The 24,069-nt window shown below is 54.0% G+C and overlaps 7 protein-coding genes across 7 annotated transcripts; 5 read left to right on the top strand and 2 right to left on the bottom strand.

The window, feature by feature from the left end:
- Positions 1-787: 787 nt before the first annotated feature.
- EI97DRAFT_380794 (kinase-like protein) lies at positions 788-6,419 on the bottom strand (the record flags this gene model as incomplete). The annotated part of the gene is made up of 8 exons (XM_033795777.1): positions 788-1,465; positions 1,539-1,682; positions 1,736-2,258; positions 2,307-3,265; positions 4,369-4,495; positions 4,609-5,837; positions 5,889-6,055; positions 6,110-6,419. 8 exons carry the CDS (start codon positions 6,417-6,419, stop codon positions 788-790), a joined length of 4,137 nt encoding a protein of 1,378 aa, XP_033652201.1.
- An 876-nt stretch (positions 6,420-7,295) lies between these two features.
- On the top strand, positions 7,296-10,183 carry EI97DRAFT_434899 (kinase-like protein). Its single transcript, XM_033798738.1, has 2 exons — positions 7,296-9,248; positions 9,298-10,183. Exons 1-2 carry the CDS (start codon positions 7,671-7,673, stop codon positions 9,721-9,723), a joined length of 2,004 nt encoding a protein of 667 aa, XP_033652202.1. The 5' UTR covers positions 7,296-7,670; the 3' UTR covers positions 9,724-10,183.
- A 303-nt stretch (positions 10,184-10,486) lies between these two features.
- On the top strand, positions 10,487-12,766 carry EI97DRAFT_459944 (uncharacterized protein; the record flags this gene model as incomplete). The annotated part of the gene is made up of 5 exons (XM_033801058.1): positions 10,487-10,519; positions 10,566-10,650; positions 10,701-10,927; positions 10,980-12,552; positions 12,606-12,766. The coding sequence occupies 5 exons, from the start codon at positions 10,487-10,489 to the stop codon at positions 12,764-12,766; spliced, it is 2,079 nt and encodes a 692-aa protein (XP_033652203.1).
- A 1,334-nt stretch (positions 12,767-14,100) lies between these two features.
- Positions 14,101-15,291, top strand: EI97DRAFT_459945 (uncharacterized protein; the record flags this gene model as incomplete). Its single annotated transcript, XM_033801059.1, has 3 exons — positions 14,101-14,149; positions 14,207-14,638; positions 14,708-15,291. The coding sequence occupies 3 exons, from the start codon at positions 14,101-14,103 to the stop codon at positions 15,289-15,291; spliced, it is 1,065 nt and encodes a 354-aa protein (XP_033652204.1).
- A 958-nt stretch (positions 15,292-16,249) lies between these two features.
- On the bottom strand, positions 16,250-20,180 carry EI97DRAFT_459946 (heat shock protein-like protein; the record flags this gene model as incomplete). The annotated part of the gene is made up of 4 exons (XM_033801060.1): positions 16,250-18,972; positions 19,571-19,745; positions 19,797-19,867; positions 20,048-20,180. The coding sequence occupies 4 exons, from the start codon at positions 20,178-20,180 to the stop codon at positions 16,250-16,252; spliced, it is 3,102 nt and encodes a 1,033-aa protein (XP_033652205.1).
- A 679-nt stretch (positions 20,181-20,859) lies between these two features.
- On the top strand, positions 20,860-21,759 carry EI97DRAFT_434904 (uncharacterized protein). Its single transcript, XM_033798739.1, has one exon. The coding sequence runs from the start codon at positions 21,042-21,044 to the stop codon at positions 21,672-21,674; it is 633 nt and encodes a 210-aa protein (XP_033652206.1). The 5' UTR covers positions 20,860-21,041; the 3' UTR covers positions 21,675-21,759.
- A 767-nt stretch (positions 21,760-22,526) lies between these two features.
- On the top strand, positions 22,527-23,732 carry EI97DRAFT_96390 (uncharacterized protein). Its single transcript, XM_033803240.1, has 3 exons — positions 22,527-23,117; positions 23,175-23,408; positions 23,475-23,732. The coding sequence occupies exons 1-3, from the start codon at positions 22,863-22,865 to the stop codon at positions 23,607-23,609; spliced, it is 624 nt and encodes a 207-aa protein (XP_033652207.1). The 5' UTR covers positions 22,527-22,862; the 3' UTR covers positions 23,610-23,732.
- Positions 23,733-24,069: the final 337 nt, after the last annotated feature.

Below are 24,069 nucleotides of genomic sequence, written 5' to 3' on the forward strand. Positions count from 1 at the left end.
GTTGGGAAAGGGGTGTTTGGGGGAGGTAAGAGGAGGAGTGGTGCGGAAACGGGGATGGAGGAGGTGGAGGGTGAGGGAGTTGGGGAGGAGATGGATATTTCGTGAGGGATGTGTGGGAGAGAAGGAGAGAAGGGGGTTGGCGTTTGAGGGTTGGTTCTTGGCTTTCTAGCAGGCGTTCCATTTGGTTGAGGACCTTCAGTTTTACTGGCTTGGGGCGAATTGGGAAGTATGGTTTTGGATATTCGACATCTCTGAGCTACGAAGACTGTAGCGTTTGGCAACCGGGAGGGATGGATCATGGGACGGACGGACTGCGGATCTGATGGGAGGGGATTTGATACCCCGATTTCTTTTTTTCTCCCATGCTTTAGGATGGATTATGTATTATGCCGCTGTGGAAGTGAGGCCAGTGGACTGGCCTTTTATGTAGAGAGGACAAACAATGAGAATGTGCTGTTGATTACGGAGTAGAAACGCCCATACCCATTCACTATCCGTCGAATGAAAAAGTATCATGACATTTCCATAGTATTCCGCTACACATTGCACGTTACCTCCGCACAAATCCCAAACCAGCCCTACCTGATATGAGTACTGCCCGAGGAGCCCTCATAATTGATATCATGCTCGAGACAGAGAGCATATGGAGGTTGCCAGCGCACACGAATGGTTCATTTGCCCAGATCATGCTCCCTTCTCCTTTCCACACCCCACCATTCCCTCTCTCTCCGGCTTGCCACTTTCAAGTGTCCACTTCAAAATCCCACTCGCTCTCCACCATTCCCTTCTAATACTCCACAAGCTTAACCCTCGCGCGCACCTCCTCAGGTAACTCGTCCGCCTCGACGATACCGAGCTGAATCGCGTCGCCCCAAACAAACATGGCGCGATCCTGGGCATAAGCCAGATAATCGAATTCCTCGACCTCAGGCTCCTGTTCCGGCAAAGCTGCATCTCCTTCTTCCTTCTTCTCCCCCTTCTCCTCCCCATCATCCGTCTTCCCTTCACCATTTTCCATCTCCTTCTCCTCTCCATCGACTTTGTCGAAATCAGGCAAGCCGGGAATATTTGCCTGCACGATTCCCCACGCCGTCCACTGCGCCGAGTTGGCCAACCGCCACAGTCTCGTCTCCGCCATCAACCTCGTCGTCTCCTCTTTCGTCTCCCGCTCTGCCTGCGCCTCCACCTCTTGGTACGAGTACTTTTCTCCTGGTGGAGCTCGGGAGTCCAGCATGAAGGCTGAGATGGACGAGGGGGCTGCGGTTGCGGCGAGCGCGGTGCTGCTACCCGAGTGCCGAAGTGGCCTCAGTTGAGGGGTAGGTGGGTTCGAGGCCCCCGAGGCCTTGTACGAGGGGTTGTGCGTGATGTAGGCGCGGATGAAACGGGATTGTTCTTCGGGGGTCGGGTAGTAGCGCGTGTTGCAGGCGTGGGGGGTGTCGCCGTGGTAGTTGTAGCACCATTCCGTCTGGGATTTGGTAAGCATCGAGGTATTAAGATGTCACGAAGAGACTCATTGTTCGTGTGAAGTCGCAACTTACAAAGTGATTTGCAAACTCGAGACCGGGCAGGTTCGCATTCGCATACTCAAAGTCAATGACCACGAGCTGCTTATGTTCGTTCTTCGGGAGGAGTAATGGAGACTCTCCACTTGGCATGAGACGGAGGATGTTGCCATACTGAGCCTGTACACCACTTGTCAGCCGTAGCTATTCGACACGTGCGATAGGAGACTTACATCATTATGGGCAAAGACTAGCCGCTCATTGATGTTCTGCAGGCCTTCGTAGCGGTCCACCAACCACTTCCTGTACTTCTCCACCATCTTTCGAAACACCGGCCACTCCACGCCACACACGAAACCTCGCTGTCTTGACCCCGGTGATCGGTAATCGCTGGGATCGCCCTTGTGGTTCTTCACCTGCTGATCCAGCCAAGTGACGATTTGCTCGCACCGGTCTACCCACTTACCCCAGTTGCGCCAGACAAAGGGTCCGCCTTCACGTTCCGAGCGGAGCAGTTCAATACCATCGTGCAGCTCACGCATGCGCTTAGCAATCTGTTTCGAAGTCTCGGGGACGCGCAGGTCCTCGAACCTGAGTGTTTGTGCGTTGAAGTACTCCTCGAAGCGCCCGTTGACGAACGTTCCCAGCAGCCTTGGTCCAATACGCTTCCTTGCAAGTCGACGGAGGATTTGTAGCTCGGCATCCCGGTCGATGAGATGCTCGACCTGGGGGCCGTAGACGCGGAGGAGGAGTTTACTGTCGTAGTTAGTATGCGGGTGCCGAAAAGCAGCTGCTTGGACTTACGGAGGCGGCCTCTTTGGCGTTGGCGGGTATGGCGCCTCCTCCTTTTTGCTGGGCAAGATTTTGGGAGGACAGACTACATATACGGCATTGGTGAGGGCGCCACTGAGGCGTGCGACCTCGATCTCGTTACTTTGGTCCAGGGGCACGCGACGCCACCCTTTGAGTTGCAGGGTATGAGTGATGCGTAGAATTTCATACTTGAAGGTTGCCCAAGCGTCGACCTCTCTTCTCTTGGAACCTGGTGTGGCGGGATCTTCGCCAGAGCTGGAGCTCCCGCCACTGTATGCCATTGTCTTTGAGTTGTCTAGTACGGCATCGCAGCTTGGGACCAACTCTTCAGCGCCATCGAAGTAGTCGGTATCAGAGGTCACGGTTGACTGTCTTTTCAGTACAGCGGAAGGCCGATGATGGCTATGAGACAGCCTCCGCGGCTTTCTTGGAAAGCCTTCGTTCGACCTGAGAGACGCACTCCGCGCAAGAATGTTTGCGAGTGCCTCCAATGCAGCGGAACCTTCAGATTCCAGGTCAGAATCGCGTCTGGCGCGTTCAGTACTGGGGGCCTCGTTGTGGTCCGTTAAGGTGGGAGCAGTCATATGGGCATCTTGTGCGGCATGTTTAGCGGCAGCCTTTTTCGCTTTCCTTGCTGCTCTCCTTGCTCGCTCCTGATCCATCCATTGGTGAACTTGCTGGGACAGGCGGGCGTAGGCAGTTCGGTGCTTCTGGGATGCTTCTGGCCCTTCTGCATCTTCGGAGATGATGGATGATATGGACGAGTTGGTGAGGGGGTTCAAGGGGACTGACTTGGCCGAACTTGCAAGTCGTTCTATTGATGGTCTACCTGACAGTCGCTTGGCACCGATGCTTGCACGAAACTTCTTTCCTGCTTTCTCAGAATCAAAGGAATGAGTGTGGTCGTTCTCCTTGTGTTTGGGCTGAGGCGGTGGTTGCGCATAGTCATGCTCCACGAAAGCCACTGTGGAGTCCTATAAGCCGCTTGTCCAAGGAGTTTGTTCGCCATTTGAACTTTTTTTCCTTTCCTCGAGCCAATACAGTGATCAAGGAAGAGGCACAAAGGGGAGGGCAAAGTGTCTCGAAAGGACTGATTTTGAAAAAGCACACGGACGGAAAATCGAGGGAAAGAAGACATTGCAGTACTATCCACCCAAGCATAGTGGCAAGTTTGTGAAAAGCGTTCCAACAGACAGGACGAGTAGCGAAGGTTGAAATTGCCGAAAACAAAACGTACCCTTTGACGCCGAAGCCGCACTGCAGGATCCCACGCGACCTGCAGCTTGGGCATCGAGATGAGCAAATTCTGGGGATGCGGTTCCCCTGGTGTTGTCAGGGCTCCGCGCCCTCTCATTGGTGGGCGCCATAGATGGACGTGGGAAGCTAATCGAAAGCACTCGTATGGGGTGTTTCTCGGCTCCGTGTATATACCGCGGCGTGCCTCCTAACTGAGCAAGGTGACGGATTGCAAGAATAGCCCGTCTGAAGGAGGGCGAGAGCTGGCGAGTTCGGGGGGTTTTGGAGGAGTGTGGACTATTGTGGGCTAGCAGCGGAGCTCTCTTCCGCCGGATGATTCACATGCGCAACAAGCGGTGGGCCGGCTCCGCCGAGGCAGCTTTTATACTGTGATACAGTACTTGTAAGTTATTTCATGCTCTCTCACCTGAGAAAGTGGATGAGAAACATGGCAAGTGGAGAAGGCAATGGAAGCTAGATAAGTGGACAATTGTATGAAAGAGGTCAGCTTTTCAAAAACATGCGTCGCCCTTGTACGAATTGGCGGTGACCTCCTTATCAGCTTATCAGTCACGTGCCGACCTACGTCACCACCAGGACTGGACGACTGGTCGGGGAAAGATAGACGCGGTATGTTACATCTCCTAATACAATAAGAATATGCCATGTTGCCAACATTCATCCCAGGACAAAAACGTGGCCAACGTGTTCAACAACGTGTGCCTAGCCTGCAGGCCTTCACCGCAGCCGATCCCCAAAGGTACATATCCCAAACGCGATACCTTATTGAACTCCAACGTGACCCTTGCAACCAGACGGGATAAGACACTATTTCTTGCATGTCCCGTGCACTAAAAGTCAATCGCATCCGTACACCATACGCCACTCCAGATAAACAGCAGTTACTCCGTATGCCAGGTATAGCCAGCCCATGGGTTGTTTCCCTGAATCCATCCCAACATTTTATATATACAATCATGGCGACCGCAGCAAGGCGCTTCACTGCCCGCCCATGGCCCACTCCACCGTCTCGAGTGCTAGCATGACCAGCACCAACGTCGAAGGAAGAATCCAGACGACGTAGCTCTGGAAGAGCAACTTGGCCATGGCCCCCATGTACACGTTGTTGATCTGACAGATTTGTGCGAGCTGCAGCGCGCTCGGTGCGCCTGTGAGGAGGAAGCAGACGATGATGAAAATCGGATCGTCCAGAATACTGACGGGCACGTACTTCGCCGTCAGAGCGAGAAGGGGCGCCATGATGATCGTTGGCAAGAGCATACGGCTGATCAACGACGCGATGACGAGCTTCCTCTCCAACCTTGGATCTTCCGCCAGCTGGGCGTCACTTTTGGGCAATGTGTTACGCGCCAAATTGGCCCCTAGCACGACGAGAATGAGCGGCACCGCCACCTGTCCGCTCTGTGTTATGGCGCGCGTTGCCGAATTGCTCACAAACGTTCCTGGATCGAAAAAGAGATGCTGCAGTTGGGGCACCGAAGCGACAATGATCGCAACGAGCATGGCCCATAGTGGCGGATTCATGAACTCCCACAGTCCCTGCAAGAAGTTCGATGTGTACCTGTGCACCGTGACAAGCCCCTTCTGTAACCATATGGGGAGCGACGCGAATGTGCGGCTTGATATGTTGGATACCCTGGCGCCCGTAGATTGTGCAAAGCGCTGGATGGATCTGCGAAGGCGAGGCCACCATCCTTTCGGACCCCGAGGTATGCTATCTCTTTTGAGTGGCATGACAAAGCCGTTCGCAACATCGTGCTGGCCAATCGAGTGACTTCGCAGATGGGCGGGTCCCTTGACGACTACGTTCCCATTTGTTGGGGTGATGAAGTCCGTATTGGCTAGCACTTGGTCTCGCTGCGCAACAATGTCCGGGTCGCTGGAAGAACTACCGGACTCGGAAGATGCGGACTGGGCGTAGGTTCGGCGAAACTCGGGCGTGATACTCCCAGATTCATAGTCGGAGTGAGAGTCATCATGGAGCAGGTGTTCTGCCTCTTCTTCGGCGTACTCGCCGCTCTCGAGCGCACCATTCACGCCTAGGTCCTCGTCCTTGTACGCACTGGCGGGCGCTAGCAGCACGTTGAATCCCCACGTCCAGCGCACGAGCTGCCCCAATTGCTGGAAGATGAGAAGATATAGAATGCCGCGCGCCGCAACTTCGTTATCGTTGTCGCCGGGGATCCTGTCCCAATGGAGGCCGGAGAGCGTCTGGGAGAGGGAGATAACGAGAGAGATGGGGAGAGAGTTTGAGTTTCCGAAGACCTACATCCGTCAGCTAGGCGGACCTCCGAAGTCCGCTCAGGTTGCACATACAGCCATGGCCACAACAAAGTTCTTGGCGCGCTTTCTGAAGCCGCATATCTTGGATACCAATATAGCGGTGAGGAAGGACACGAGCATTTGGACTACGAATATGAAGGGGATGACGCCGAGCTCTGCCAGCTTGTTGGCGGAGAGCTGAGAAGCCAGCTTTGTGAAGACTGTAGGGGGTCAGCAATTGGAGGCTGCTGGATGTGAATTGAGCGTACTCAGACAAGGAGTGAAGAGCTGTGTATTCAGGTTGGCCAGGAACTTTTGGTTTTCGGCGTCGAACATGCCCATTCGCGCAATAATGTAGCCTGGCAAGCTGACACAGACGACCTCGAGGACGGCCTCAAAGACCAGCAAGGTAAGATTGGCGAAGTTGGGATGTGAGCTGTGAGGCGGAATCTTCTTCTTGAAGACGTTGAGGAAGCCATGATGGGGAGGAGAAGGGTCAATGGCCATGGACATGAGCTCGGGGGACGGGCTCGCAGCGAGGTTCCTCAGCCGCAGCGACTGCACGCCTGCGAAGAGAGAGGGCATGCTGAACGCAGGCGAGGTTCAGCGGCGTGGCTCACGGCCGCCCGGGCGAAGGTCGAGGATGGATGAAGCCTTTGAATGTCGCGGAGGCGCGGTGGATTGTGAAGGCGAAGGCGTCGAGCTGTTGGCGTCGGTCTTGGCGTGTGCAGGGACCAATACGACGTCACCGGCGACAGGTGGAGACGAGGACGACTCCGGGCACAGGTATGGAGTAGTTGAACCTTGCTTCGACCTCAGAGCGCCGCGGAGGCGGGTACAACAATGATTGCCAACATGGCCATGGCCTGTGTGGATTTGGACGTGCCGTGGAGAGATGCGAGGATGTGGATGGGAGGGTGAATTGAGGCGGAGAGAAAAAGGAGATGGCCATGGAGAGCAATGAGGAAGTGAGGTTGGAGCACGCGGCGAGCCACGGCGATGGCGACAGAGGCGGGGACACTGCGCCGCTAGATAGACGGGCAGGTAGCTGATTTGACCGTGAGTGAATAGACCATTTCTGATTCCCCAGTACAGTACGGAGGAGACTACCTACCTACCGTGCGGGCATACTCGCGACGTGTCGTCCATGGCCTGCCCAGCCTTCCAAGCAAGTCAATGGCGTCCCAAAGGTTGGACAAGGCGTTGGACATGCTTTCCAACTGGCGCTCCCATTTATTTTGTGTGCTTGGCCAGTCCGATTTATCCCCCAGTCATGCTGCACTGCTGCATACTACTTATCATCTCAAAACGCTTCTTCCTTGGAATCTTGGGAGATCGGCCGCAAAGAAGCACCGAGCAGGTTCGCCGCCATGCACAGTACCGGTAGATGCCCCCTAGTCGCCCACCACACCCATCCACAACAAAACCCGGCCGTGTGTGTCCAGTTAACTGACAGTGCTGCACCGACAATCCTTCTCGTTATAGATTGCCAACTCCTGCATTGCGCGTCCATGCTGTTGTGGCTGTCCTGCTGAGCTCCAGTTATGTTGCCGTTGTCGTGATTTCGCGCTGCTGCACTCCAACGTCACTCGCTCCCCCCGCCATACTTGGTGTAGATCAATCGGCGCGCACCGCCACCATCTCTTCAACACCACCACCGCCGTCTGCTATCCTGTGCGCCCACCATCTCTACCCACCTGGCCAGCTGTTGCTGCTGCCATATACACTCTCTCCCCATCCTGTCCTTCGACATTCCTTTCCGCGCGCCCTCCGGCCTCCTCCCCCGGCTCTCCGCCAGCTGCTCATCTCAATCGTTACCTCACCCCCTCTGCAGCCATGAGCTCTACTCCCGGAAACGAGCAGGGTGCCGATTCCTTTGACTATCCTTCGCCCGCCGATTCTCTAGATAGCTTCGATGCCTCCCCCGCTCCCTCGCCCTCATCCGAGCCTCCACGGCCCACCATCCGCACACAGTCAACATCAGGTGCCACCGCCGCAGGTATGACGGCTTCCTCTACACCCTTGGGAAACATCAATGCCGCTCGAAATCCTCGTGCCAACGTCCCTACCATATCCAGTCGAGGTAGCGGCCTCAACGTATCACAAGATATCTTAGCCAGAATCCAGGCTGTACATTTGGGTCGACAGGGCGCTCCCCCAGCCGCAACGACAGGACGGTCACCTTCTGCAAGTGGGCCTGCGAATCCTACTCCCGGACAAGCGGGAATGGCGTCCCCTCCGCTCCCGGGCGGCATTCCAGCAAATTTTCGGATGCCCGTTGGCGTGAAACCGAGCCTGCACAACTTTCAGTCTGCACCAGCAATACCCAACCTCGCGTCTGGAGGGGCGAATAAGCCTTCGCTAGCAGAGAAAAGAGGTCTCAAACTGCCAGGTGGGCTTCCCGGCGCCGGCCCAGCGGGTGGCTCCCCAGCGCCTAAGAGGAAAGGTCCAGGCTTGAAGCTGTCCCAGATCAATGGTGACAGGAACCCGCAAGAGGAGGGGGTACGGAGACAAGAGAGTATGATGGACCGATACGCCGACTTCCTGGATAAGGAAACTGGGAGTTTAACATTCAAGGGCAAGGCGGTGCTGAACTCGGAAGGCGTACAATTCGCCAGCGGCACTACTTTCAACATCTCCCTGGACGAGGTGGACACTCTCGACGAGCTCGGAAAGGGCAACTACGGTACTGTCTACAAGGTTCGGCATAGCAGACCGCGGATGAGACGGCCGGGCCAGGGTCTAGCTGGCAATAAAGCTCCGCCAGGCTCAGGTAGCGACAGCAGCGACTCCTCGCCAGCTACCGCGAAGCCATCGGGCGGGACCGGTGTCATCATGGCCATGAAGGAGATGCGCCTGGAACTGGAAGACGCCAAGTTTGCTTCCATCATCATGGAGTTGGACGTCCTCCACCGTTGCATATCCCCCAATATTGTGGATTTCTACGGCGCCTTCTTCCAAGAGGGGGCTGTATACATATGCATGGAGTACATGGATGGAGGCTCCATAGACAAGCTGTACGGTGACGGTGTCCCGGAGAACGTTCTGCGCAAGATTGCCTTCTCCACAGTCAAGGGACTGAAGACGTTAAAGGACGAGCACAACATTATACACCGAGATGTGAAGCCAACCAATATCCTCATCAACACGAGAGGCGAGATCAAGATTTGCGACTTCGGTGTTAGTGGAAACCTGGTTGCAAGCATCGCCAAGACGAACATTGGATGCCAAAGCTACATGGCCCCAGAGAGAATCTCTTCGGGCGGAATTGCCCAAGCCGGTGCGAATCCCGGAGGCGGTACCTACAGTGTGCAAAGTGATATCTGGAGCTTAGGCTTGACCATGATCGAATGCGCTTTGGGGCGGTACCCGTACCCCCCTGAAACCTACGACAACATTTTCAGCCAGCTTAGCGTAAGATAGGCCCCTGGTTCCGTGAGACGAATCTGACATCAGTATTCAGGCAATCGTAGATGGAGAACCGCCAGATCTACCCGAAGAAGGCTTTTCAGAAGCAGCGCGCAACTTTGTGAGGGGTTGCCTGAACAAGATACCCAAACTTCGACCGACCTACGCGATGCTGTTGCAGCATGCATGGTTTGCACCCCTCGTCAAGCCTGAGACCATCAGCGAGGAGGATGAGGAAGCCGAAGCCGAGGCGGAAGCCAACTCCGCAGGGCAGTTAGATTCACCCGCCTCCCCAGGCACGGAAAAGGTGGTCGACAAAGAGGTTGCCGATTGGGTGAAGGAGTGTCTTGCGAAACGCAAGAACGGCACACTGGGCAAAGGGGCGAAGAAACCAGCGCTCCACGCAGCTCCTTTGGATGTGGTACCGAGTCCTGGACAGAAGAATGGGACACCAGCTATGGAATTTGCCGTCCCAGCGTAGGTGGAAAAGCGGGAGTTCAGCACACCCCATCGGCAGCATCCTCGATACAACTGCAGTAAATTGGACATGCGCCCCCTGCGATTCGGTACTGTTGCGACGATTGACTGGCCGGTCCAGTCATTGACCTATTTTGTTGATTACGGTGAATGGGGAAGCAGATGCTGATCGTATTCACGGCCGCTGCTTTTCTCTGCAAGATGTGGGCACCTCCTGGTTGGGATCATAAGTACATGCATGGCTGGTTTCACATTTTGAGCGATTAAGAGGCTTGTGATTGATTTTTGGGCATTGGTTTCGCATACTGTTCTGCACCCTCGCTGTCAGACTACCCACTCAAAGGCTTGCTGGTATACATGTAGAAGTGAATGTAGTTTTACATACAGAGTTCGATTGACCAAATTGTGGTAAATCGCCGTCATAGCGAATACTCACGACCAATCTATATCGGTTTTGAACACAGAATATCATGTTGACACGACAGATATATGGGTTGGTGAGAGGATACCCAGGAAGCGCGGCAACACGTGATACGCGACACTCTGCCAAGCCGAAATGTGTCCTCGACAAGCGAGAGCATCCCAGTCGCCATCCTAACCAGCTCAGCGGCTTCCCGCATTCCAATGCCAGCATTTTAGAATAAGGCCACAGTTCCGCCTTACTACTTCATGTGCCCCAGCGTTGAATAGGATTGCCGTGCCTCCAACATTCCTTTTCGCTTTGCGCGTATTTCTGGTTCCTCTGTGTAGTGAGCCCGGCTTTCAACATGTCCGGCACGGACTACGATTATGACGAACAGGTAGGTTGAAGACTGTCTACGGCAACGATGGCACTGAACTCTCTAGGGTCAATTCTTCCCTTACTTCATCCTCACAATCACCAGTCTGGTAACCATACCAGTGACCTACTCCCTGTTAAAGCCTAGCAAAAGTAAGTATGCCCCCGCTCTCCTTCTCGCGAGAGTTACTGACCATCTGTAGAACTGGAGAGTACTGCGGCGAGAATAGAGTCCGACTTCACCCCAGAACATGACGACCTCATCGAAGGACAGCGTAAGAAGCAGAAGCGGCGCGAGCGGAGGTTGAAGAGATTCGTAGTCAGTGTGGCGGGTTGGGCCATCATGGCGTGGATGGTCTACCTCACAATCGTCACGACACGGACAATCCCGAAGATCTGGGATCCGTATGAGGTTCTGGGAGTATCTAGAGTACGTTCGTCTCTTCTGTTTCATGGTCGGTACTTGTGCTGATCTGCTCTAGTCCGCAACAGAGAAGCAGATCAAGAGTCGTTACCGCAAGCTTTCCCTCACGAACCATCCAGATAAGCGGCAAGAGGACCCAGCGAATAATATCACCAGCGCTGTCATCAACGACGAATGGGTCAACGTGGTGAAGGCGTTCAAGGCTCTCACCGACGAGGAAGTCCGCAACAACTACCTACAATATGGCCACCCAGATGGCAAGCAGAGCTTCAGCATTGGAATCGCTCTACCCAAGTGGATAATCACTGAAGGCCATGGCAAATATGTTCTGCTCATGTATGCGCTCGCGCTTGGCGTCATCTTGCCTTATACTGTAGGCAAGTGGTGGTATGGAATCCAACGGATGACGAAGGAGAAGATTCTGGTGGCGAGCGCTGGGAAACTCTTCCGGGAATATGACAACGACCAAGGCGAGACGGGCGTGGTTGGCGCCCTGAGCACTGGCGAAGAGTTCAACGAGGTACTCAACGGAAACAAAGCAGACCACGGCCTTTCCAAACTCGAGCAGAAGGTTCTCTCGGACTCCGCAAGGTCCCCGATATCGTCCGTCTTGACAAAGAAAGATCGCCAGAAGCTTGAGAATCTAGATGACAGTCGCCAGCGGAAGGTCTTGACACTCCTGTGGGCTTACCTGGGGCGCATTGAACTGGACGACGAGGCTCTAAACGACGAGAAATTCGAAGTCGCACCCATTGCACTTCAGTTGAACGAGGCATACACATCAATCGCGCTCGCTTACGGCAACACCAAGCCAGTCATCTCGGCTTATCACACATCACAGAACCTGATCCAGGCGTTGAGACCCGGCGCATCTCCGCTGGAGCAACTACCGTACTTCACTCCAGCGGTGGCCTCCGCCGCCGAAGCCGAACGTGCAAAGACACACTTGACCATCCAGGAGTTCATGCGTCTCCCCGCTGATGTCAGGAAACGTCGCGTTGTCGCGTCTGGTCTTCTTTCCGACGCACAGTATAGAAAAGCTATGGCCGTGGCAACTCAGCTCCCCTTCCTACATGTTGAGAAGGCGTTCTTCAAGGTTGTTGGAGAGCGCTTTGTCACTCCAAGCAGCTTGGTTCAGTTTGTTATCAAGTGCCGCTTCATCCCTCCTGGATCCACAAAGGTGCCCGAGGTTAAACCTTCTGATCTGGAGGACATTGACCCTGACGAAGGCGACGTGGCTGCCATCACCGGACGCAAGGACGATAAGTCAGGCGAGAAACCTATCCAACCACCGCTGACGCACGCTCCCTACTTTCCGCGCGACCACGCCCCCAGATGGCATGTGTTCCTGGCGGACAGCAAACAGGGCAAGATTGCCGTGCCGCCATTCACCTTCCAGACCTTTGACAAGCCGATCCTCGACGAGAGCGGCAAATACACGTTCAACGTGCAGACTTTGAAGATGCAATTTGGAGCACCACCGCAACCCGGCAGCTACACTTTCGTCATGCACATGATCTGTGACAGCTACGTTGGAATGGACACCAAGATGGAAGTGACGCTCGTTGTTGAAGACGCGAGCAAAGCGGAGGAGGTCGAGGAGGAGGGGGAGATCAGCGAGCCTGAAGAGGGTGAGTCGCATTGACTACATCTGGTACACCACACCAACGCTCATGTTTTACAGATACCATCGCCGGCCAGATGCGAAGCCTCAAGGCTGGCGGCGCCAGCACCAAGACCAAGAAGCGGCGGTCTGAGGACGAGTCGAGTGACGGAAGCGATACGGAGGGCGACGTGGAGTCCGACAGCGAGACAGATACGGACACGGACACCGATGAAGAGTAGTTATTCGTAACCCGCGACGACCCCGTAGCAGCACCGTCCCTCACGGGCTTTATCTTCGGTGGCATATCGTTGACCAACTGGTCAAGTGGTTACCTCATCGGCATGGCATTTCAGGCGTTACGGACGGAGTGTTCAATCAGTATAGTGAGGAATAGAGTAGGTTTGTGTTTAACCCATACCCAATCTTGTCCACTCAGTATTTCTACATCATGTTCTATGCAAGCACAGTGGGAAACGGTCATTTGTTTACGCCATGGCATAGTAATTCACAGCAGTGAGAGGATTCTCTCAAAGCCGACGAAACCACACGTTGGCGCACCAGTCCGATGTCTTTCTCCCTTGTTGGCCCTGCATTTCCAAGAGGTTGTTGGACTCAAAATTCACGGTACATTCTGGATTTCACAGGATGTGTCCGATGCCCCAACGAAATAATGCAGCTCCGATGTGACCGAAAAACGCTCGCCATCTGGTTGACCGGACAATAATGCCAATGGAAATAGCCGTTGCAGAGGGAACACGAAGATCCGAAAGTCATTGCATGACGATATCGACTATATCGCTTGGTCTTATGTACGGTTAAGGGTGATTAAAGGTGGGATGGGTCTCATGGTGGGTCGCAGGTGCGCAGGGACCAGACTTGCAGGGTTTCATGAACGTCTCGCTTCCCCTCAACACCATGGCGACCATCACGACGACATGAAGGCTATGTTGAAGACCACCGCATAATGACAAATGCGTGACTCGTGGCACCCCTGGGGGGTTCTCGTCACTACCGAACCATGAAAATTACCAGTATGGGATCTGTACCTCAGCCGTGATCCACGCTACCTTAAGCCGGCAACTCATCTTGGCATGAGATCGGAATGCATCTCTCCGCCACCACCATCCCTTCTCTGTCCAATGTCGAGGCCGCTGAGTTGAGCTCCGGATAGTCAAGAATTCTTGGCAGCAGTTTTAGCTGTTCATCGCAACGCCTTGGCCGGACGGGTAGCAGTGTAACCGGAGGATTTCTGGCGCCAGAATTGAAGACTCCTGAAGCCTGGAACAAGCAAGCAAACCCACTCCTGCGTGGTGGTGGGTGGGAAATAAAAGCTGGTGGTGGTGTCGTCGGTTGGTGTTTCTTCTCTCTCACTCGCACTCACTCCTTTCCCTCAGTCCTTCTTTCTTGTAACCCCCAGTTAATTCTATTATTTACATTCTTTCGCGGCTTTGATAGTCTGCCATTATTTGACCGCGTCTGGGACGTCTAGTAATACTCTCTTAACTTTTTTCTAATCTCTACCTTGTATTAACTGGGTTTCCCTCCTTCATCGAACTCAACCACATCCATCACCATGTTTTTCAAGACGTACGCCGCGCTGGCTCTAGCGACTGGATTCGCCGGTAAGCATTCAGAACCCCTCGGACCCTCGCAGTGCATCCATTCTAACCCCTTCCCAGCCGCAAAGCCCATCTCGCGCCCTGCCCCGGAAAAGGCCATGACCCCGCGCAACGTGCTCCTGGGCAACAACGGGCAAGCCTTCAACTTCATCGACGGCTTCAACACCTTCAACAACCAGAACCAGGTCCTGCAGATCCAGGAGAACAACCTGCAGCTCGTCAACAACGGCTTCCAGCAGCAGGTGGTGCAGCAGGCGCGCCAGGTGCTCGTGCTCAACCAGCAGAACTTTGGCTTCAACAGCGGCTTCAACAACCTGTTCCGCAAGGCCAACTTCAAGCGCCAGTTCCCCCAGGTCAGCACCGTCATGCTCGTGGTGCAGGAGATCCAGGTCTCGGTCGACAATGGCTTCGGGCAGCGCGTCGATCAGAATGTGTTTGCGCAGAGCGTCGTCGTGGCGAATAGGGGGTTCCCGGCCACGCAGACGGTGATGGGTGAGTCTTGTCCCCTTTACAAATCCGATAACTACCTGGATATGTTTTGCTAATGACGCTTCATGCTAGTGTTCGCCCAGGAAACGCTCATCGCGCAGGACTTCTTCGCCGGCGGCAAATTCGCAAACATTGCCGGCTTCAACGGCGACCTCAACGCCTTCGACTTGAACAACAACGTCTTCAACATCCCCGCCAAAGGTTTCAATAACGGGAAATTCAACCAGGGTTTTGACTTTAACAACAATGGCATCGCTGCTTTTCCCACGGCGACGGCAGATATCCAGCTCTTCGGTGCCAGGCCCACATGGAGCTCCGTGGTCGAGGATCCCGCGGCGACGTTGGGCGCGATTTGGCAGGCGGAGTTGGACGACTTGAATAAGGTTGAGTTTAATGGGCAGGATAATGGGTTGAATGGGCAGATTTCGGCCGAGGAGAAGAAGGCGCTTGATGAGCAGCTGAAGCAGCAGCAGGAGCAGGAGCAGAACGCTGAACAGGAGCAGCAGAATGCTGAGCAAGAACAGCAGAATGCTGATCAGGAGCAGAAGCAGAACGAGGAGGAGCAGCAAAACGCTGAGCAGGAACAACAGAAAAACGAGGAGCAGCAAGCTGCCGCCGAGGGCGATCAGCAGCAGCAGCAGCAGCAGCAGGCATAAACTGCTAGCAAGCCAGCCACGTCCGTCCGATAGATGAGACAAAGCCAACGGGATTGCTCTGCTGCAGACGGAGTTTGTCCCGTTGCTTAAGCGGATCCTACCGAATATGTAAGGAGGGGGTTGCGAATTGACGAATAGATAGAGTGTGTGGAAAGAGACTATACCACTGTGTGGAACTAACGACATTGAGATCACCTGGAGGCATCGCTTGGATTGGATTGGAATTGAAATGAAATCAAATGAGCATATACCATATACTACGCGGCGCGCTAGTTAGAAATCGTCCATGCCTATCTCTACATATTATACTCTCAACTACTATCTGGCTCTTGTTCTTGTAGCGTGCTCCCCGTCTTCGGTTCCGTTTTCACGCAACAAGAGCATTGCCAAATATGCATACAGGCGGCATGAGCTTTCTGGATTGGCGGCGATAGATTCACCATGCAATACAGGTATCGAGTCAGCGTACGCCGACCTTGATTCATCCAACCCAGAAGATTCCAAATCCATCTCACATTCAGCCGGGCCACATCCCTCTAACCCTCGATATACCTCTTGGTTCCTTATATGATGAGTGCAAATCCCCACCATCATCACAGTCACGAATGCAATAAAGCCAGCCAAGTTTAAAGCTCATATCATCTCATTAACTCTATATACTACAGAGTTTTAACTCGATCAAGTCCCATACCATGCAAAAGGACGACCTAGTCAGTTGCCGCCAGAGAGAACGCCATATCCGAACGCCATGTTCATAACCTTCTTTAGACCGCATAAAAACCGCCCATCGCTCAGAAAAAGAGATGCCGCTTATCAAAGGCGAATCGTCCCTGAAGAGAAAATCGTTGTCTCGTTCATCCCTCTAAAACGCCGTTTCGATGGCAGATCATCGCTCATCGCTCAATCACTAAATCTTCTCCGTTAATAACTCATCGCTCATGGATCTCTACGCTTGAACTTAGTCATACAAGTCCATCCCACCATCAACCTCTTCATCGAACTCCGCCATGGCATCCTCATCGTCATACATCTCGGAATCCGCGTCTGTATCCGTGTGATTCGGCAACACTTGGATGTGTCCATCCTCGAGAATCACCCTCGCGACCTCGCCATCCTTGATGGTGCCGCGCAAGATCATAACCGCCATACGGTTGAGCACCTCTTTCTCAATGAGACGAGCAAGAGGCCGAGCACCGTAGGCGGGCGAGTAACCTGCACTGCCAAGGTAGTCGCGCACTTCTGGCGTAAGCTCGATCTTGATGTTGCGACCATTGGCTTCGAGACGTTTCTGGATCTCGGCCATGCGGACGTCGACGATCTTGCGAATCTCCTTCTTGGTGAGACGGTTGAAGATAACAATGGAGGAGATACGGTTGAGGAACTCGGGGAGGAAGTATCCGCGCAGAGCTCCCATGACCATCTCCCTGGTAGTGGGGTCGATCTTGCCGTCCGGTGCGTTTGCGTTGGGACGCGAAAGGTATTCAGCGCCAAGGTTGGAGGTCATGACGACAATGCAGTTCTTTGCGTCGACAATGCGACCTTGTCCATCGGTGATACGTCCGTCGTCCATGAGTTGCAGGAGCACAGTAAGGACTTCCTTGGCGGCCTTCTCTACCTCGTCGAAGAGCAAGATAGAGAACGGGCGACGACGGAGTGCCTCCGTGAGCTGACCTCCAGCGTCGTGACCGACATAACCCGGTGGAGCGCCAATCATCCTGCTCAGCGAGTGCCGCTCCTGGTATTCTGACATATCGAACCGTATCATCGCCTTTGGATCATCGAAGAGGAACTCCGCAAGCGCCTTTGTCAGCAGTGTTTTACCTGTACCAGAGGGACCGCAGAAGAGGAAGCTGGGCGGTTGGTTCGGGTTCGCCAGACCAGACCGCTGAAGTCGAATGGCATTTGACACGGAAACGACTGCCTCCCGCTGTCCGACGACGACTTCTGCCAGATGACGCTCCATGTGAAGAAGCTTCTCCTTTTCGGTCGTCCTGAGACGTGTGACTGGAATGCCGGTCCAGCGTGCAACGATCTCGTTAATCTGGTCAGGTCCAACAACGTCGGAGAGGAGACCTTGACCAGTTCCACCACCTTGACGCGCCTCCATCTCTCGATCGCTCTTTGCCTTCTCGGCCTCGAGATGGCGGATGTGCTGCTCGACATCAGGGATAGCATAGTACTTGAGATCAGAAGCGGTCGCTAGGTCGCGAATACGCTCAGCTTCGGCAAGCTTGTTCTTGAGGTTCTCAAGCTTGACCTTCTGTTCTTGGATCTCCTTGCCACGCTCCTTCTCACGCTCGTAAGCCTCGCGCAGCGGCTTCAGTTCCTCCTGGAGATTGGCGGCTTCAGCTTTGGCCTCCTTCAAGCGTTGACGCGAGGCCTCGTCCTTCTCTCTTTCCAAGGCATGGATTTCAATCTCGATTTGGCGTAGACGGCGTTCCATGTTATCGAGCTCCTCAGGCTGTGAGTCGCGAGCAACGCGGACAGCTGCTGCTGCCTCATCGATCAAATCCACAGCGGAATCAGGAAGACGACGCTGAGTCAAGTAGCGAGCCGCAAGAGTAGCGGCGGTAACGATGGCACCGTCGAGAATGGTGACACCATGGTGAGTCTCGTAGCGCTCCTTCAAACCGCGGAGAATCGAGATGGTCTCCGCGACGGTTGGTTCCTTGACCAGGACTTGCTGGAAACGTCGTTCGAACGCTTGATCCTTCTCGATGTACTTCCTGTACTCTCCGAGCGTGGTGGCGCCAATGCAGTGGAGTTGACCACGGGCAAGCATCGGCTTCAGGAGGTTGGCGGCATCCATACCACCTTCTCCTGAAGAACCAGCTCCCATGAGAAGATGGATTTCGTCCACGAAGAGTACTATCATCTCCTTGGATTCCTCAATCTCCTTCAAGACTCCCTTCATACGCTCTTCGAACTCTCCTCTGTACTTGCTGCCTGCGACCAGTGCGCCCACATCGAGTGACAGGAGCTTGCATGCAGCAAGGTTGGCAGGGACATCGGCATCGACGATGCGGCGTGCAAGGCCTTCGACGACGGTGGTTTTGCCGACACCAGGTTCTCCAATGAGGACGGGGTTATTCTTGGTCCGTCGCGAGAGAATCCGGATGACACGCCGGATTTCCTCCTCACGGCCAATGACAGGATCGATTTTCCCATCGCGTGCCATTGCCGTCATATCTATTGTGAACTTCTTGAGGTTTTCGTTGTCTGATTCGGCATCTGCCGTCTTCGAGTCCACCCGCTTTGTGCCTTGTATCGCCTGGACTGCCTGATCAATGACCTTGGGGTTCGGGACGTTGGACTCTGCAAGGCACTTCTGGACGGAAGGGTCTTGCACAAGGGATTGGATCAAGTGGAAGATGGAAATGTAGGAGTCTTTCTGTGTCCTGCAAAGCTCCTCTGCTTGTCTGAGGACTTTGGCCAGGGCAGGCGAGGGTGCTGTCCGGTCTGGTGGAGGATCCTGGCTAGGTTGCCGGACCAAGGCCTTCTTGAGGGACCGCTCGAATTGCTGGGGGTCGCCGTTCGCTCGGTCAACGACTTGTCTGAATGCGGGTGCGGATTGTTGTGCATCGGGGAAGGCCTTGTCCGGCTGGGGATCTATGAGGGCGACGGCGAGGTGAATGGGTGTAACCTGTGTATGTGCATAGCTCTTGGCCAGCTCGAAGCTCTCTGCGAGAGCCGCAGCAGCCTTGTCCGTGAATGAATCGAACGAAGTCATGGTGCTTCGAACGTATGTGACGTGTGTGGTGTTTCAATATTCGCTGGAAGGGGGGTTAGAGGTTGCCTCGAGGGATTTATATGCTCTGGCAAACAGTGAGGGAAATAACGAGGAGGAGCTGGGTGCCTCAGCAGCCTTCGGGCGAGGCAGCGAAGGTTCGAGTGCCAACTGGAATCTGGTGATGCTGCGGACCTGCCCCGCCAATACGTCACAGTGACACTAGTCCAAATGCGGACGTTGAACAAGCCCAATCACCCCACGCATCAGCTCAGGGTCCGCGGACTGAATCGGTGCTCCTGATTTATATCCGACTTCACAGGACTCTGTCCACCATAGTACACTGTTGTCATACGGTGGATCAAGAGGATTGCTTATGATGCTGCCATCCGTCTGTTACTATCACAGAGAGAATTGCCCTGGAATGGGCCCGCGGTGGAGGAATCGACTCGGGACAGGGTGATCGTCAACCTTCCTTTTATTTTTGGTATTCGTAGCTAGTCAAGATCCATTATCGTATCAACCTAACCGGCGCAGCCTAGTAGAAGAAACCAATGATCTTGCCAGCGACGTGCTTCCTCCTGGCCTCCTCATGATCCATGATACCGGCCGAGGTGGTGAGGACAATGTAACCGAACTGACGCGACGGCAGCAGCTTGACAACCCACTTCTCGAGGTCGCGGAGCTGGACGTTGTAGCGGGGAGAGATGACACCAGTCTTGTTGATCTGCAGCCCGTTAATCATGGTGTCACGACTTCAGTGCTCAAGTGCACTTACGCGGCCGTTCAGCTGAATGACGATCTTTCCGTTGCGGTGGTCGTCAACCTCCTCGAACTCGCCAATGTAGCCTGGGTTTATTGTCAGCATGTTGCGAAGAAATAAACATCAAACATCATGGACAGATCCGAAGACGTGTAAGTTCTTCGCGCACTCTAATCTGTCGGGCACTTAAAGGGCAAAAGTTGTGGAGCAGTCAAAACCATTGCCTAGTTATCAACCCGAGGAAAGATAAGAAAGGTCAAACGTACCGTGACGCTGCATGACGGTCAAGAACTTGATGATGACCTTGGAGCTCGGGCGGATGAGCACCTGGCGCTTGCCAGCCTTCTCGGCGTTGTTGATGGCGTTAAGCGCATCGTTGAGGACGGAGGTCTTGACCATTTTGACGGCGGGAGATTCTCAAGTGGCAGCGGGCGACTGAGGTATCTGCATTAAGGTTGTTAGCCCTCACGAAGCCAGAGCAGAAAGAGTGCCCTCAGCCTGCAACTTGAGGGTTCTTCAGCTCTTGTCGCAGAGGGGAAGCGTATCAAGCTCATCCAAATGGACGGCAAGATTGCTTCCCCTGGCTCCCTGAAGGGCACTCGGGATGAAGATCGAACATACCTCACAAAGGGTTGAAGTGGGTGGGCGGAGCGAAAAAAGAAGACGACCGTGAGGAGCGGAATTTCGGTGTGCCCAAAGTGGGCCCGGAAAACGGAAAAAATCAAAGGGCCGATAGATGTGGTCTGTGCGTGTGATTCGTCCGTCGACGTCCTCTGCTGGAATGCTACGAAAGTGATCACATGTAGTACAGGGGCGGGGATCGAGTGTCCAGGACGACATCGGCTAGTTTTGATACCATCTGCGAATTGCCAACTTCACTGAAGTTATTCGGCAGGTCGGCTGTGGTTTTGCTGCATATCTCCGCAGAGTTGCGAGTGCGATTCGCCACCACCTCAGCATCCATGACTCCGGACATCAGCAACACCCTGCTGACCTAGGACAAGCGGTTCTCTTCGCATACTTTTCTATCAGTTATAGTAGAACGTCCTCCTTCTTTCATTAACCAAACTTCCTCGCTCCATGGCTGAAGCTTGCTGTACATGCGCCACACTCTTCCCCTCAACATCTTCCGCGAACGAGAAGACTAGTAATTCAACTCCGCTTGCTCGTCGGCTCGCCTGCTGCAGTCGTGCAGTCTGCATCCAATGTGTACACGATAATCCTCGGTTTGCGCAGTATTGCGCCTTCTGCCAGGTCTCGATGGTTCCGTCGCCGCTCCCTCAAGGTCTAAGAGACCCACCAAGCTACTCGCCACCTCGAAATGACGAAGAAACGAACTCGGAAATCCCGCTAGACGAAGAGCTTCCTCCGTACTCCGCACATGCATATGTACAGGTTCCAAATGAGAAGTCGAAGGTGGCGAGCGAGGAGGCGCCAGACGTCCTACACTTTGTGGATCCCAACGACTCCATCACATCACTTTCATTGCGATATGGAGTGCCAGCCCATGCCCTGCGGAGTACCAATAACCTTTACGCGGACCACCTACTCGCAGCGCGTAGGACGGTGCTGATTCCGGGAGCCTACTACAAAGGCGGAGTGAGCTTGAGCCCGCGACCCGTCGAAGGCGAAGAGGAAGAGATTAGGAAGGGCAAGGTGCGCAGATTCATGACTGGCTGCAAGGTTGCCGAGTACGACGTGGCGCTACTGTATCTTCAGCAAGCCGACTACGACCTAGACAGTGCGCTCGCTGCATACAGGGAAGACGAGAGATGGGAGAAGGACCACCCATTGGAGGCTGCGAAGAAGGGTAAGTCGAAGTCGGGCCCATGGGGACTCCGCAAGTGGACTTTGGGCGGCACTGCGGGCGGCTTGACCGGCCAGCTTTCGTGAACATCTACTCCGTAGTGTTGTCGGTATTCGAGCGGGCCGTGGGCGCTTACTATCAGTACGTTCAGGTAGACTGGGTTTTAGCCATCCATTCAGGTATGCAGAATGTCGGCACCAGCACAATGAGTCCCTTCAAAGATGGTCACACTTAATACAACTAGGAGTCGAGGACATTGTGAGAGGTTGCTTTGACGAACAATGGCACAGAGCCGTGTTAAACGAAGAGCACACACTACTTCAAACGTCCTGGATCTTGTCGAGCTTCCCTAGGATATTTTGTCTTTTGTAAGATATAGTGCAAAAACAGCAAACCCATTCGAATACCGTTTTGGGAAACACAATCGCCGTAGCGTTTCGCCAATCACATCTCACCCCTACGCGCCGAAACATCTTTACGACACCACATCTGCATCTCGTCCCCATCAAGCGCCAGCAAATCCCAGCCTCAGGACTCAGAGTGTTCCAGAGCCGATCGCACCGCATATCCGTACAACTTGCGCTCATTCGCCAGTCTCGCATATTGGGATATCATGAAAGACTACTAGCCCGCAATGGAAATATTGATAGCAAGCCACGGTGGTTAACTGCATGTGTTTGGCGAGAAAAATGAGGCCAATATCCACAAACTGGCCTATTATTATCGCCGACTCCTTCCTGCGGGAGATATGGCTGCTAATAGCACCGGATCTGTCATCAAGGGCTGTGTTCCTTTGCGGTCTATTTCTGACCTCACCCTTCAGAACTGCAGCTTACGCGCTGGACTACTACGAATGTGGTCATGACAGCAACACAGGACACCACCCGATGAGCATCTACCTCGCAAACAGTAGCGCTTGAACGGCCGTGTACCAGGGGGTAACTTATTTTGGCTGCGGCTTGTATGCATGAGGGTAAGTACGTGATGGGGGAGTTGAAACCGCCATGGAGAGCAAAGTGTTTTAAACCATGCGTGAACCCTCCTGCGACTACTGGAGATCTTCCATCGTGAGAACCGTTCCTGAGAAGATATAATTGCCGGAAAGGCTTTGTTTCTTTCGTGCTTCATTTCGCTTCTCTCTTATTTTTGTTTCGAAGATCAGAGGGCTGGTTGTGCTCCCTTTGCTATATTCTGAGATTCTCATCGATCATTTCGTTACATCTCCCCCCCTCAATAGAAGGACTATCCAGGACGACGAGGTTCCGACCACAACCATGAAGGTCAATCCCGCACCTCTTCGCACCGGCCAAGCCGCTCTCATGGGTCTCTGTGCGGCTCTCAGCGTCGCAACTCTCGGAACATCCGCACACACCCTCGATATCTTCAACAAGCAACAAACATCCAACCCATGGTGGTTACCGCTCTGGCCCCAACACTTCAACGTACACGGCACCAAAGCCCTCGTTGCAACTTCGACGGTCACGTTCGTTCTCTCAGCAGTCTTTCTCGTCCTCGCACTAGTACCACGCGTACGTACTCTCCACATCCCACTTCGAATCACTCCAAAAGCTAACGAGAATCCACAGTTCAACCTCACGCCCACCGTCCGCGCCCTGCTCGGCCTAGGCACAATCCTGCCATCCTCCCTGCTCGCCCTCGTGACCATCGTCTACGCCCATATCCTCAACAGCGACAGCCCCGAGCAGGACACCATCCAGACCTGGACATGCAAGTACAAGAACTCGCAGCCCATGGAGGAGGAGTTTCGGCTTCCTTCTGAAATGGGAAATGGGGCTTTCAAATCGATCTGCATGGAGAGCGTGAGTACCTTATTCTTTTCCCTAGAGACTTGTATGTTCCGGGGGTGCTGATTCATTCGTATGCAGAAATTCGCCCTCTATGGCACTCTTGTAGTGTTCCTGCTTCTTGGAATGAGCATGTTGCTCACGATCGTGACGTGGTTGGCGGATAAGTGGGCGGCGAGGCAGTCGAGGAAGGAGGTTGAGATGACGGCGCACTAGGGTGGCAGAAGCGCTCATAAAATGTTCTGGGTCCCGCGACTTGGGAAGCTGCCATGCTCGCCCAGGCCATACAGAGCTCCCAGACAGATCGATTCGAAGGATTGTAGGACAGCTAGGAGAAGGGTTTAAGGGAGTTCAGTCTGGAAGTTGATGATATGATGGAATCAGGTTGGCGGTATTATTTGCTGTACTATTACCGGAGTAAAAGCACCTGGATGGTGTGGAAAGGCGCATGTCGGGTTTGGCATGGCGCTGTCAGGGGGTATCGTTTTGGTTAATTCACGACTATTTTCAGCTTCCGCTCTTTGGCAGGTCGCCCCGTTGCTACAGGGTCTTCTTAGTGTGTTTATGGAGTATTTGCTCTCACATGCCATCCGTCCCATGGCATTCATATCCATGTGTAGCGTACCTAGAAGGAACTCGTCAACGGTGAGCTCTTTGGTAGGAGTAGGAGCAACCT

Source organism: Westerdykella ornata, assembly GCF_010094085.1.
Source record: "Westerdykella ornata strain CBS 379.55 unplaced genomic scaffold EI97scaffold_18, whole genome shotgun sequence".
NCBI classification, from domain to species: domain Eukaryota; kingdom Fungi; phylum Ascomycota; class Dothideomycetes; order Pleosporales; family Sporormiaceae; genus Westerdykella; species Westerdykella ornata.